This window comes from Podarcis cretensis (genome assembly GCF_951804945.1).
Source record: "Podarcis cretensis genome assembly, chromosome: 1".
Classification (NCBI taxonomy): Eukaryota; Metazoa; Chordata; class Lepidosauria; order Squamata; family Lacertidae; genus Podarcis; species Podarcis cretensis.
This window is the reverse complement of record NC_137170.1, coordinates 135,031,989-135,044,781: the sequence shown is the minus strand read 5'-3', so window position 1 is coordinate 135,044,781 and position 12,793 is coordinate 135,031,989. Positions and strand designations below refer to the sequence as shown.

Here is a 12,793-nt window from a genome sequence, read left to right as displayed (position 1 = left end):
AGGGAGCAAGCATTCATCCAGCTGGGGACAAAGGCAGAAAGCATAACCCAAGGTTGTAAAACAAGATTTCAGCAACAGGAAGTAGGAAGAAGGATGGTGAGAGCAGCTTGGCCCAGGAAAGATTTTCTCAAGTAGCTCAGATTGAAAAGCAAACCTTGGGCCCAAGGCCTTATAGACCAGATGGGGTGGGTAGCACAATTCAACCTGTCATTTATTCTGCAGAAGGTGCTGCCTTGATGATATAAGGTAAAGGTAAAGGGACCCCTGACCATTAGGTCCAGTCGTAGCCGACTCTGGGGTTGCGGCGCTCATCTCGCTCTACTGGCCGAGGGAGCCGGCATACAGCTTCTGGGTCATGTGGCCAGCATGACTAAGCCACCTCTGGCGAAGCAGAGTAGCGCACGGAAACGCCGTTTACCTTCCCGCTGGAGTGGTACCTATTTATCTACTTGCACTTTGACGTGCTTTTGAACTGCTAGGTTGGCAGGATGATATAGGATGATATATTGGCCTTGATGGTATAGTACCTGCTTAAAAAATAATAATAATAATAATAATAATAATAACAGTGATTATTTTTCCCCATCCTCAAGTGCACTACTTCTGATGGGGATGAAAACAAGCTGTAATGCACGTCCCATTCTTTGGGCTGCAGGATATTTCAGGCCGAGAACAATGGCATATTGCTACCTGCAGAGCTTCAAGGCCCTTTTCGAGTTCTTTATGCAGATGTATTCAGTTGTAGGACGTTTGTTTTTTTTGAAAATAATGTAAACTCTTGTACATAAGACTAAGAAGCCCCACATCAAGAACCAGCACGAGGGCTTGTCCTCCTTCCCAACTGCGGTTCTTTGTGAGCAGCAAAAGATCTCCATTTCGCCTCCATGCCTCAAAGCATCTTTAATGGCACACCTCAGCATTCCATTCACACACACACCTGAGTGCAGCTCATTGTTTAAATGCCCATTAAGAAAACAGAATATGCCTTTTCTCTCAAGCAAATACAAAACTCTGTAATACAAAGTGAAACTGACTGTTCTATTAACGTCCATCCTGCATCAGGAAGTTTCTAAAGGGTGGAAATTTTATAATTGACTTTTCTGCTAGTAGCAAATGTCAGTTTTTCCTTAATCCTTCATAAGTCAGTGAGGTGTTTCAAAAGCCTCCAAGGCTACCACCACAACAGGACTTACAAATTAGCACATTTTTTCGCTTTTCATTAGACACAATGCAGAAATCTTCTCATATTAGGGTTTCTCGCCTCATTATTGAAAGTACTAGTACTTTGGAACTTCTGGTAGCAAATTAGAATGTGCTCAGCTAGGGTCTATTGTAAAATCAGCACTTCAAAAACTATCACATACTTGTTCCTCTTTAAGCACTGGAAATATTGGAGTCTATTTTAAAAAGCCTTATGGAGTCTGTCTAGCCTTGCAAATCATCACTGTGCTATGCTGAGCTCCCTTTTATTTTCTGAGGGCGCAAAGCCATTATTGTTCTTTCAAAAATAAAAAGGGATCGTTCCTTGCTGTGATTAAAAATTACTTGAGGTAACGGGCTGTATTAAAACCCCAAATCTTTTAGAGCTCTCCTCTCTGGAATTTGCTTTGCAAGTTTCTGGCACTGTGGCACCGACTAGATTGACCTCCCCTCCTAGTGAGCAGGTGACATTACACAAACCTCCCAGGATTGGGAAATGGGGGCTTCAACAACACTCTGATCACTGCCCAGAGGGAGGGAGGAAGAGGGCTCTCTAAAGATGGCATCACATACCAGCCACATGCTGTCCAATAGAACTATTTTAGCATGTCAGTCAAAGGGGGAAATGCAGCTCCAGCTAATTCCCAGCTACACTTTCCCTACAAACATAAGATGTTGCCAGAGTTCATAAGGGAAGTGCCATTTCCTGCAAAGGTATTTTCTTCTGACACATTGCAAACGGGGGGCTCTTTCTCCTACAGAACAAACAAGCACTGGTGATTCTTTTTATGCATTTCTCAGATGAAAGAAAGCAGCATGCTCTCTCCCTGGCCCTTCTGAGTCAGAATGACCCTCTTTCTGGATTCCATTTTCTGTAGCCAATTGCTTGATTTTTAAAGGAAGGAAGGTGACTTCCTGGCCCACAAGCACAGCAGAGGGTGCCTTCCATCCATGGGCAGCATGCTATCATATTTGTACTGCTCTCCTCCTGAGGTCAGTGCCTGAGTATCAAAAACTTCATAGGGATATCTGGGCAGAAGGGGAAATCTGACAGACGAGTTGAAATGTTTGCAAGAGGACTTCAGAAAAGGCAGCGCTAGTAATTTCTTTTTTGAACCCATTAGGGCATAATCTAAGCCCCTGCTACCTCATTTCATTGCCAAGGAAAAAGCTTCAGGATCTCTGGTGAGGAAGGGCCAGGCAGTGCCAAGGGATATCACTTGTTAAAGAAGAGGCATGCTTTCTGCACCTGATAACAACACTGTTTCCAGGTAGTGCGCTCTCTCTCTTGCGCTCTCGCTCTCTCTCTCTCTCTCCCCCCCCCCCTTGCAGGCATATACACACAAATATATCAAAAGGCTTGTGGGCATTCTACAATTCTGCCCAAGTATGCAAAGCAGGGAGTGTGGCATTTAGTAGTATGACAATATGAACTTTGAGATAGCCATGTCTCTAAATGTTCTTGTCTTCTAGCTGCCAATACAGAATCTGGCAAAGCCCTGAAAGGCAGGAGGCAGCGACTGAGGAGAATGAGGGGCTGCACACCATTCCAATCTGCCTTGCTTCTCCCCATGACTGGCAGAAGGAGAATACAAAGATTCATTTACATGTCTTGCAAAGCTCAGTTGTTCATGGAATTGATTTTCTGTTACTTTGGAGCAGAATTTTTATCTATTTTCCATGTACAGTGGTACCTCCGGTTATGAACTTAATTCATTCCGGAGGTCCATTTTTAACCCGAAACCATTCTTAACACGAGGTGTGCTTTCACTAATGGGGCCTACCGCTGCCGCTGTGCCACCAGCATGAGACTTCTGCTCGCATCCCGGGGCAAAGTTCACAACAAGGAGCATCTATGTCCGGGTTAGCGGAGCTCATTACCTGAAGCGTTCGTAAGGAGGACGGTAAGTAACCCGAGGTTCCAGTGTACAAACTCCCTTGCTGTACTTGAGACATTCTTATTATTCTTAGGTGGTATTAAGTGTCGCACTGGGTTGAATATTTGCAGCTTGCAAGATGGGTTAACCCCCCCCCTCTCCTTCCACAGCACACTCTTCTGGGTTTCTCCCAACCTCTCCAGCACCTTGGGGGGGGATAGAGGGAGGAGAGGGGGAAAGCCTCATTGTACCGGCCATAGTCCTTGTGCACGGCTTCTGCCAACAGACTCATTAGGTAAATCCTACCTATTAGTAGTAGTAAAGGAAGGAAGAAAAGTGTGTAAAACCTATGCAACATGAGGTGTACAGGTGTTCTGTTGCATAGTTGTTGCAACCAGGAGGACGGGGAAACTAAAAAAAAAAATCTTTCAGGAACCAACCTTCTACTGAGGTGTGAAAATCCTTCTAGAATTTCATGCGTATGTCATAGAATAACCTGGCTGAATAAATGTGTGTCTTTAAGAGGTACTGACAAGCTGATTTTAAACAGCTTTCAAGCGGCTAATAATACTGCAAATGCAAACCCAGTGGTGTGCAGTCAATGGACTAGGGGGACTAGGCTAGTCCCCTAAATGTTCTGATTAAATTAGAGTATTAAAGCATTAAAGCCTGGCGCCTCCTCCCCAAGCTTCTGCCTGGCTTAGGGAAGGAGGCGGAGTGCTCCTGTGCGCAATGTCACTTTCCCATAGCCCTTGCAAGCTGGCGCCTCTGGCCCTAACTCTTCCCCTATGAAAAATGTCGTCACACACCACTGTCAGCAAGCCCCTCTCACAGCTAAGCAAACATGGATAGCTATAATGCAGACATGCAGCTTAAAGCAGTGGATTTGTGTTCTTCGCACCAGAGAAGCCTATAAATAGGAGGGAACACTTAGCAGAGCAGAATATTAATGGCCTATGGCAGAGTTTTCATAGCATTATATTGTTTCAGGTCAAGGTACAGAGAAACTCCGGGGTTTGCAAACGTCTCCTACTGTCAGAAAGCTTTTCCTGGTGTTTAGTCGGAATCTCCTTTCTTGTAACTTGAAGCCTTTGGTTCAGGTCCTACCCTCCAGAGTAGGAGAAAAGAAGCTTGCTCTGTCTTACATATTGCAAGATGGCTATAATATCTCCTCTCAGTCCCCTCTTTTCCAGGCTAAACATACCCAGGTCCTTCAACTGTTCCTCATAAGGCTTGTTTTCCAAACCCTTGATCGTCTTGATCACCCTCTTCTCCACGTGTTCCAGCTTGTCAATATCCTTCTTAAATTGTGGCACCCAGAACTGGTCTGACCAAGACAAAATAGAGTGGTAGTTACTTCCCTTGACCTGGACACTTGAATCAGCTTAGAAGAGCATTAGCTGTTTTTGCTGTTTGTGGTCCACCAAGACCCCTAGATCCTTTTCACATGTACTACTGGCAATCCAGATGTCCCCCATCTTATATTTCTGCATCTGGTTCGCCCTGCCTAAGTGCAGAACCTGACATTTGTCACTCTTGAAATTCATTTTGTTAGCTTGGACCCCGTTCTCTAATCTGTTAAGGTCATCTTGAATCCCGATTCTGTCTATCTACCCCTCTCAGTTTTGTCTCATCTGCATTTGGTGTCATCTGCAATTCCTTCATCCCAGTCGTTTATAAAGGTATTGAACACAGAGGCATACCTAGGCTCCCTTGCACCCTTGGCAAAGAGCTGTATCCTTCCATCCCCCTGTCCCCCGCCCATCCTTTGTGCCCTTGGATCCCTGTTGGGGAGGTGCCCAGAGGAGTCTGTTGCTCCTGACAGTCCTGCTTCTGTGTGTCACGTTCCTCCAGGGGTTTTTCTTCTGCTATAGGTGATCTTCCTCCTCCCTAGGGGCACCCCACCTGCATCGCTGTTCAAGGACAGTCCATTCTGCTCTTTTGAGAAATTCCTCATATTGCTCACGTTGCTGTACCTTTTCTTCTTGCACTTGTGGCAGGTGTAGTTTTGCACGTGCTCAGGCCGGAAGGCAAACATGGCACAGCTGTTGCTGGTCACTGCAGCAGCTTCCTTGGCATCCATGTCTCTTGGTCCTGCGTACACCAGGCCTCCCCCTCAAAGCGCCCTCACAGACACCCCTGCCTACACATCCTGGACACGAGCTTCCAGAGGCTGCAATCGGCTAAATAGAACTGCTGCTGGCTGCTAACACCTCCTGAGGAACAAAAGGTGTGGTAAAAGGCATTGTGTTTCATCTGCTGTTTGTAAAACTGCTGGTTTCAACATGTGAGAAAGGTTAGCTATCCAAGCAAGCCAAAGTAAATTTGTTTAATTTTGTTCATTTTCAGCCATTTATCAAAAGGAATCAAATTAACTTAATAAAACCAGCCAGACTTGATTACTCAAAATCAATTCAACTGAAAGAAACAGTAGTGGAACATGTCCGATTTTAATCCAGGACTAGTATAAGCCGTGCAATGTGCTATCAAAACCATGCAGAAATGTGAAGTCAAATGAAAAACAATCATTAAGCTCACACACAGTTTGGCATTAGTGGACTCTTAGTTGTTTGACAACTAAGCTGTTCAAGAACCAAGGTACCACTGTATAACAAAGCTAAACACACTGATTTCTAAGCATCTTCCTCCTGTTACAACATGGCTCTTGGAAGGCCTGTCAAGAGCTCTGGTGCCAGAGCAGCCCAAGCTGCAAGCCATTTAGGCAGCTTAGATTTATGTTGGTGGGACTAAAATCAGTTTGCATCCAAGCAAGTGTCCTTAATAACAGTGTTGTAAAATGGGCTTTAAACCTTTTGACAAAAACTGTGGTTTCCTGTTGTGTGGATGAGCCTTAGCAGAAGCCCATCAAAATTATTCATTTGTCACAGCTCTTCCTTGACTGAGGGTGGATGAAGGTTACTTTGCACACTTAGACATCACACAGGATGTTCGCAGCTGTGAAGTCTCCCATCTGAAGGGGGAGGGTCCTGTATCAAGGACCTTCTTCCCATTCCTCTGCATGACTCCTCTAATCTCCTCCATTAAGGCAAGCAGATGCCTCTGCTCTCCCCTCTTCCCATCACCGCATAGCCAGGCTGTTTGTACAGGGGGACTTTCAAGTGAAACTTACTCAGTGCTACGCTGTACTTGGTCTTGGAGACACAGCACAAGGGAGGGGGAACAGGAGCAGGTTTCTTCCTCTGTGCTGTAGCCTGGGAGGAGGAAGGGAATCTTCCACATACATCCAAATAAGCATCCTAGGGAATCCACAATGACTGCTCTAGATCAACTCCATTTTTCTTCAGCAACCAAGCTGATAAATGAATGTGGTAAATACCAGAGTGCTCTCCACAGCTCCCAAGCAAAAATTAACCCTAAGGGATTAACAACCTTTCCCCAACACAGCTTCACCAATCAAATCAGCAGGTCCCTTGAGGCCACTTTGAAGTAAAATGAAAGGTGTTCACAGATCCAGTCCTCCTGGGTCTCCTGTCCTTTGGCCCTGAGAAACACATGCTTGCTTAACAAAAGTGCATGCAGTCTCTCTTTCTTCAGGTTGTGTGTTCTACAGATCAGTTCCATTTGTTGTGAGATGTTGATGTTGGTGTATATAGGGTTGGGAAGAAAAGAGGGGGAGACAGGAGAGAGGGGGTGGAGTGGGAAAGCTTATGTTCTTTTACTTAGTGCATGGGTGGGTTGTGTCAGCATCACTTGGGTAGGTTCACTTGTGCATGTACGTTTGTAAACTAGGAAAATCTTTAATAAAAAGTATTAAAAAGTAAAAAAGAAAGAAACACACGCTTGCAAAAACGAGCCCTACCTGTGTGTGAGGCAACGTTAGGGCCAAACTTTCTGGGTAGTTTTAGGAATTGTGTTAGACATAATTGCAGTGGCAAGGCTGCAGAGAGAGAAGGCAACAAGTTTGAAGAGCAAAGCTGTGGCTTTTAGGAAAGGCCTGAAGGAAAGGCCAGGTCAAGAGCTTTTGAAGCTAATCTCAAACTTGTCCTGAAAGAAAACTCATATAACATCTTGAACAAAACTTGCCAGTTCTTTCATCAGGAGAATTGAGTCCCAAAAATGCTCCCTCCCAAGTTTGCTAATGATCTGTTCTCTCAGTTTTTGTTCAGTGATAGGAAGCGGTTTAGGAAAAGAGCACCTGTTCACTGCTATCAGCATTTCTCTGTGTTTCCTTTTGGAGAAAATATTCTACAGTATTTCTCAGTTACTGAGTTCTGGCTCTTTTCAATTAGTACCCCCTTTTCAATGACTTCAATTACACCTCCCCCTCCCCCCACTAATCCCACTGGCGAAAGAGGAGCTAGGCTCTTTCTATTTTTAGCCGAGCAAGGAACACTTTTCATTTACAGCAGGCTGGCTTCGTACGCTGCCCGAAAAAATGGTTCCCGTCCACAAAGTGCTTAGACAGTCCTCCTTTGACTGTATCCCTGATCATCCACTCAACTCAGATTTGGTTATAAGATTAAAGAATGCGCTAGAAGCCGGGGACGAAAAGGTCGTAATGGATTTACTCTGCAATGAAGTTAAGCATGCAGATGCCACCATAGAGCTGTCTAATGATGACTGGATGAAGACCCCAACAGCTCAATTGCACACTCTGGTGTTAGTAGGTAACTGGATCATTTGTGCATTTAAAAACTGACTCATTTTAATTAAGGAAGCAACAGTAAAGCGTGTGCTAGGTTAAACGGTTCCCTTTATAGGATTGTCACTATACCAAGAAGACTTGAATTCTGACCTAAAAAATAGTTATGTATATAATTATTGCCATTTTTCTTTCTGAACAGAATCTTGCTCGATTTGAGAAGGCAGTTTTAGGTTCCGCAGAAATTTTGGCAAGTAGCATATTAGGATGAGGGGGGCTGCGGTCTATTCTTACAGGCAGGCAGACAAGTGCTAGTAGCTACATTAAAGGGCAATGTCTGCTTCATTCCCAGTTTCTGGAAAGCTTGCAAGGTTCTCTGGACATAAAATGCACCTCCTCACATCATCAATGCAACTTCCATTGGGTAGAAAACAAACCCTCTGCACAGCTGAAATAATGCATAATAAAGCCACCACTAAAAGATTGTTTCACAACCTTTATCATATTAAGCCCTGGATGTTTCTTGCTTCCAGGAGCAACAGTAGTACCAAACAATAGCAAGGGAGAAAAATACTTTCCTGAAGGAAGCATTGACTAGCATGAGAGTTTGGAGTTCCTATAACCATTGAAATTTTTTTTAAATAATATTTCATTAAGTTTTATCAAAGAAAAAAGTTACATAAAGAAAAACATAAAATATATAAACATACAAAGAACATCAAAGTACAATAAAACAGACAGTTAACACATAAAAAAAGAAAAAATCAAAAAAGAAAAAAAGAAAAAAATAAAGAAAATCCCTCTCTTTAATTTCTTACCATTCATAAACCTATTTTCCTGACTTCCTCATGCCCCCCTTTCTTGTATTCCAATTTAAAATTAATTAGCAAATTCCTTCTTATTAATTTTATCCTTGATTATCTCTCTTCTCATATTGTTAGTTCCTAATTTTCGTCTAATATCTATCCCTTCTTTCATATTTTTACCTTTTTTACTAGAACCCCTTCATTTCATTTCAATGTTATCAACATTCAAAAATTTTACAGTGTTTTTGTAGGTAGATTTTAAATTTCTTCCAATCTTCTTCCAACAACTCTTCTCCCTGATCTCGTATTCTGCCTGTCATTTCTGCCATTTCCATATAGTCCATTACTTGCATCTGCCATTCTTCCAAGGTGGGTAAGTCCTGTGTCTTCCAATGCTTTGCGATGAGTATTCTTGCAGCTGCTGTAGCATACATGAAAAAAGTTCTATCCTTCTTTAACACCAATTGGCCGACCATGCCCAGGAGAAAGGCCTCTGGTTTCTTCAGAAAGGTATATTTAAATACCTTTTTCATTTCATTGTAAATCATTTCCCAGAAAGCCTTAATCCTCGGGCACATCCACCAAAGGTGAAAGAATGTACCTTCAGTTTCTTTACATTTCCAACATTTGTTGTCGGGCAAATGATAGATTTTTGCAAGCTTGACTGGGGTCATGTACCACCTGTACATCATTTTCATAATATTCTCTCTTAAGGCATTACATGCCGTAAATTTAACCCCAGTGGTCCACAACTGTTCCCAGTCAGCAAACATAATATTATGTCCAACATCTTGTGCGCATTTTATCATTGTAGATTTTACAGTTTCATCCTCAGTATTCCATTTCAACAGCAAGTTATACATTCTTGATAATATCTTAGCATTGGGTTCTAACAGTTCTGTTTCTAATTTTGATTTTTCCACCTGGAAGCCAATTTTTCTATCTGAATTATAGGCCTCTCTTACCTGAAAGTAATGCAACCAATCCCGCACCTTATCTTTAAGTTTTTCATAACTCTGCAATTTCAATTTATTGCCCTCCTGTTCCAAAATTTCCCAGCGTTTTGGCCAATTAGTCTCCATATTGAGTTTTTTCAGAGCTTTTGCTTCCATAGATGATAGCCACCTTGGGGTTTTGTTCTCCAAAAAGTCTTTATATTTAATCCAGTGCTTTCCTGACAATATGGTTTTTGAAAGCCCTGTGCACTTTTTCCTTTCCATACCACAGATATGCATGCCACCCAAAAGCGTTATCATAGCCTTCTAAATCTAAGATGTCTGTGTTCTCAAGAAGCTGCCATTCCTTCAACCAGCAAAATGCTGCTGATTCATAATATAATTTAAGGTCCGGCAGGGCAAACCCTCCTCTTTCTTTCGCATCCGTAAGTATCTTAAATTTTATTCTGGGCTTTTTGCCCTACCAGACAAATCTAGAAATGTCCTTTTGCCACTTCTTGAAACAGTCCATCTTGTCTATAATTTGCAATGATTGAAACAAAAACAACATTCTCGGCAATACATTCATCTTAATAACAGCAATTCGACCAAGTAAAGAAAGCTTCAAGTTTGACCATATTTCAAAATCCTTTTTCACTTCTGACCAACACTTCTCATAATTATCTTTAAATAAATTAACATTCTTAGAATAAATTAACATTCTTAGAAGTCATATTCACCCCTAGGTATTTTACTTTCTTTACTAATGTTAAGCCTGTCTCTTTCTGAAACCTCCTATAACCATTGAAACTTAACAGCCTCACAGATCCTGTGATTCGACAGCAGAAAGCAGCACAGAGATTGGGACAGATCCCATTTGATTTGTGGGAGTCAGCGCTGCTGGAACTTAAAACTTGTATCTATTGGAACGTTCCATGTCTCAAACCCTTCACTCTGAATATGCCTTGACAGCCATACTTTGGTTTTAACCTGAAATGCAATCTTTCATGCTTGAGGACTAAGCACAATCATATCTGAGTCAGGTTGTTGTGTTCTAAGAAGTGAAACTGCCAGCAAAAAAGGAGACTAGGGCCTCCTTCAAATGCTTGGCTGTCTTTAGGTTGTTGTAGGAACAGCAATCTGAGACACCGAGTGGCTAACTAGGAATTATCGTGACAGTCCAAGGCAAAAATTTAGTCTAGTGGAATCAAATAACCAACACATTATCTTTCAGCCTAGTTTACTCAGTGACCTGGTTCACACATCACATTGAGGTTGAATCCTGACAAGGCAGAAGTACTGTTTTGGGGAGACAGGGGCGGGCAGGTGTGGAAGACTTCCAGGTCCTGAATGGGGCAACTGTGCCTCTGAAGGACCATTTTGGATCATTTTGGACTCACAGCTGTCCATGGAGGTGCAGGTCAATTCTGTGTCCAGGGCAGCTGTGTACCAGCTCCATCTGGTACGCAGGATGAGACCCTCCCTGCCCGCAGACTGTCTCACCAGAGTGGTATATGCCCTGGTTATCTCCCGCTTGGACTACTGCCATGTGTTCTACACGGGGCTACCTTTGAAGGTGACTCAGAAACTGCAGTTAATCCAGAATGTGGCAGCTAGACTGGTGACTGGGAGTGGCTGCTGAGACCATATAACACCAGTGCTGAAAGACCCACATTGGCTCCCAGTACATTTCTGGGCACAATTCAAAGTGTTGGTGTTGACCTTTAAGGCCCTAAACGGCCTCAGCCCAGTATACCTGAAGGAGCGTCTCTACCCCAGTTGTTCAGTGCCAAGGGCCTTCTGGTGGTTCCCTCCCTACGAGAAGCAAAGTTACACCAAACCAGGCAGAGGGCCTTCTCGGTGGAATGCCCTCCCATCAAATGTCAAGAGAATAAACAACTATCTTTTTTTCTCTTTTTTTTTAATATTCTTTTTATTAACTTTCATTTATCACACACACACAAAGGAAAAACAAAACCATTTAAAACAACAGCTAAGACAGAAAAAAGAAAGAATTACATTAAATCCAATACTTATTAAATTAAATAACTGAAAAAAGTGACGAAAAAAGCACCAAAGAAGTGAAATAAAAATAAACTAACTATCTGACTTTTAGAAGACATCTGAAGGCAGCCCTGTTTAGGAAAGTTTTTAATGACTGGTGTTTTAATGTATTTTTAATATTTTGTTGGAAGCCACCCAGAGTGGCTGAGGAGACATAGCCAGATGGGTGGGGTATAAATAATATATTATTAATATTAGTATTAGTATTAGTATTGACCATCTTTATCATAAACTATGATTTCATGTGAACACAGCATAAAGTGCTGTTGAATGCTGCTGAGATAGTGGGTGCTTTGCCCCTCCCCAGCGCTGTTGGGAAATGCCATGGTCTCACTTACTGCTACATTTTGACCTAGACTCATGGTCTGTGTCTCTCCAAAAATGCCATGTGTTGTAACAAAGTTTTGTTCTTGGCTTACCACTTACATTTTGTTCTGGAAAATACACCATGAGCCTGGATTAAAACATAATGCTAAGCCAGATCACAGTTTGTTTTTATTTCAGCTATAATTTAATGTCCTTCACTTGATGATGGCAGAACTAACAACTACCTGTTAGCACTCCGTATGTTAACCCGAGGCTTACCAGCCATGGGCCAGTTCACTCCCATGGAGATCATTGGTGGGCCCGGCCAGCGCAGCGTGATGCCAGAAATCGCATCTGCGCATGTCCACGGCGTCGGAAATCACACCTGTGCAGAAGCGATTTTCGGCAACTGGGCATGCGCAGAAGTGATTTCCAGTATCTGCGCATGCGCAGACGCGGTTTCCGGCACTGCTCGGCGAGTCCCCGCACCAGTTTAGCACAGCACACAGGGGACTTGCCGAATGGGCGACTCAGTTCGGGGGTGGCTCATGGACCGGTGAAACGGTTTTCGGGGGCCGGATCCAGCACATTGCCAACCCCTGCCCTAGACTGATAAAACTCTAGACTGACAAATGCTGGCCAACTTCTGTGTAAATCTGAGATTTTCATTCATTGCTCTCCTTGTGTGTGTGTGTCTGCATGCATCTCAACCAAGCCCAAGGCCTCTGCATGCAACTGAGCTGGGCTAGGAAGTGGTTTAAATCAATTGGCACTTGCTGCTACTTGAGGTATTTGGATAATTTGTTCAGTTGTTTTATTCTTTTGTTTGATAAAAATCCAAACCAGTTCTAAATTTACTGGAATGTAAGATCTTGTTCATCCTCCTTTACTTTTTTCATGTGGAATGGACAATTCTTCCCTGTTCTCATGCATTTCTTTTGCAACCCATTCTTTGGATGTCCTAAATAAAATTAATTCCTGACAGAGGGGAGTTTGGAAGTA

General features: G+C 42.9%; 1 protein-coding gene across 1 annotated transcript in view; it reads left to right on the top strand.

Moving 5' to 3' along the window:
- Positions 1 to 7,452: 7,452 nt before the first annotated feature.
- The window catches only part of ASB18 (ankyrin repeat and SOCS box containing 18), a 47,915-nt gene continuing 42,574 nt past the window's right edge, over positions 7,453 to 12,793 (top strand). The window contains exon 1 of the mRNA XM_079980699.1: positions 7,453 to 7,705. Coding sequence (XP_079836825.1) covers positions 7,474 to 7,705 — 232 coding nt within the window. The 5' untranslated portion in view covers positions 7,453 to 7,473. The remainder of the gene's footprint in view (positions 7,706 to 12,793) is intronic.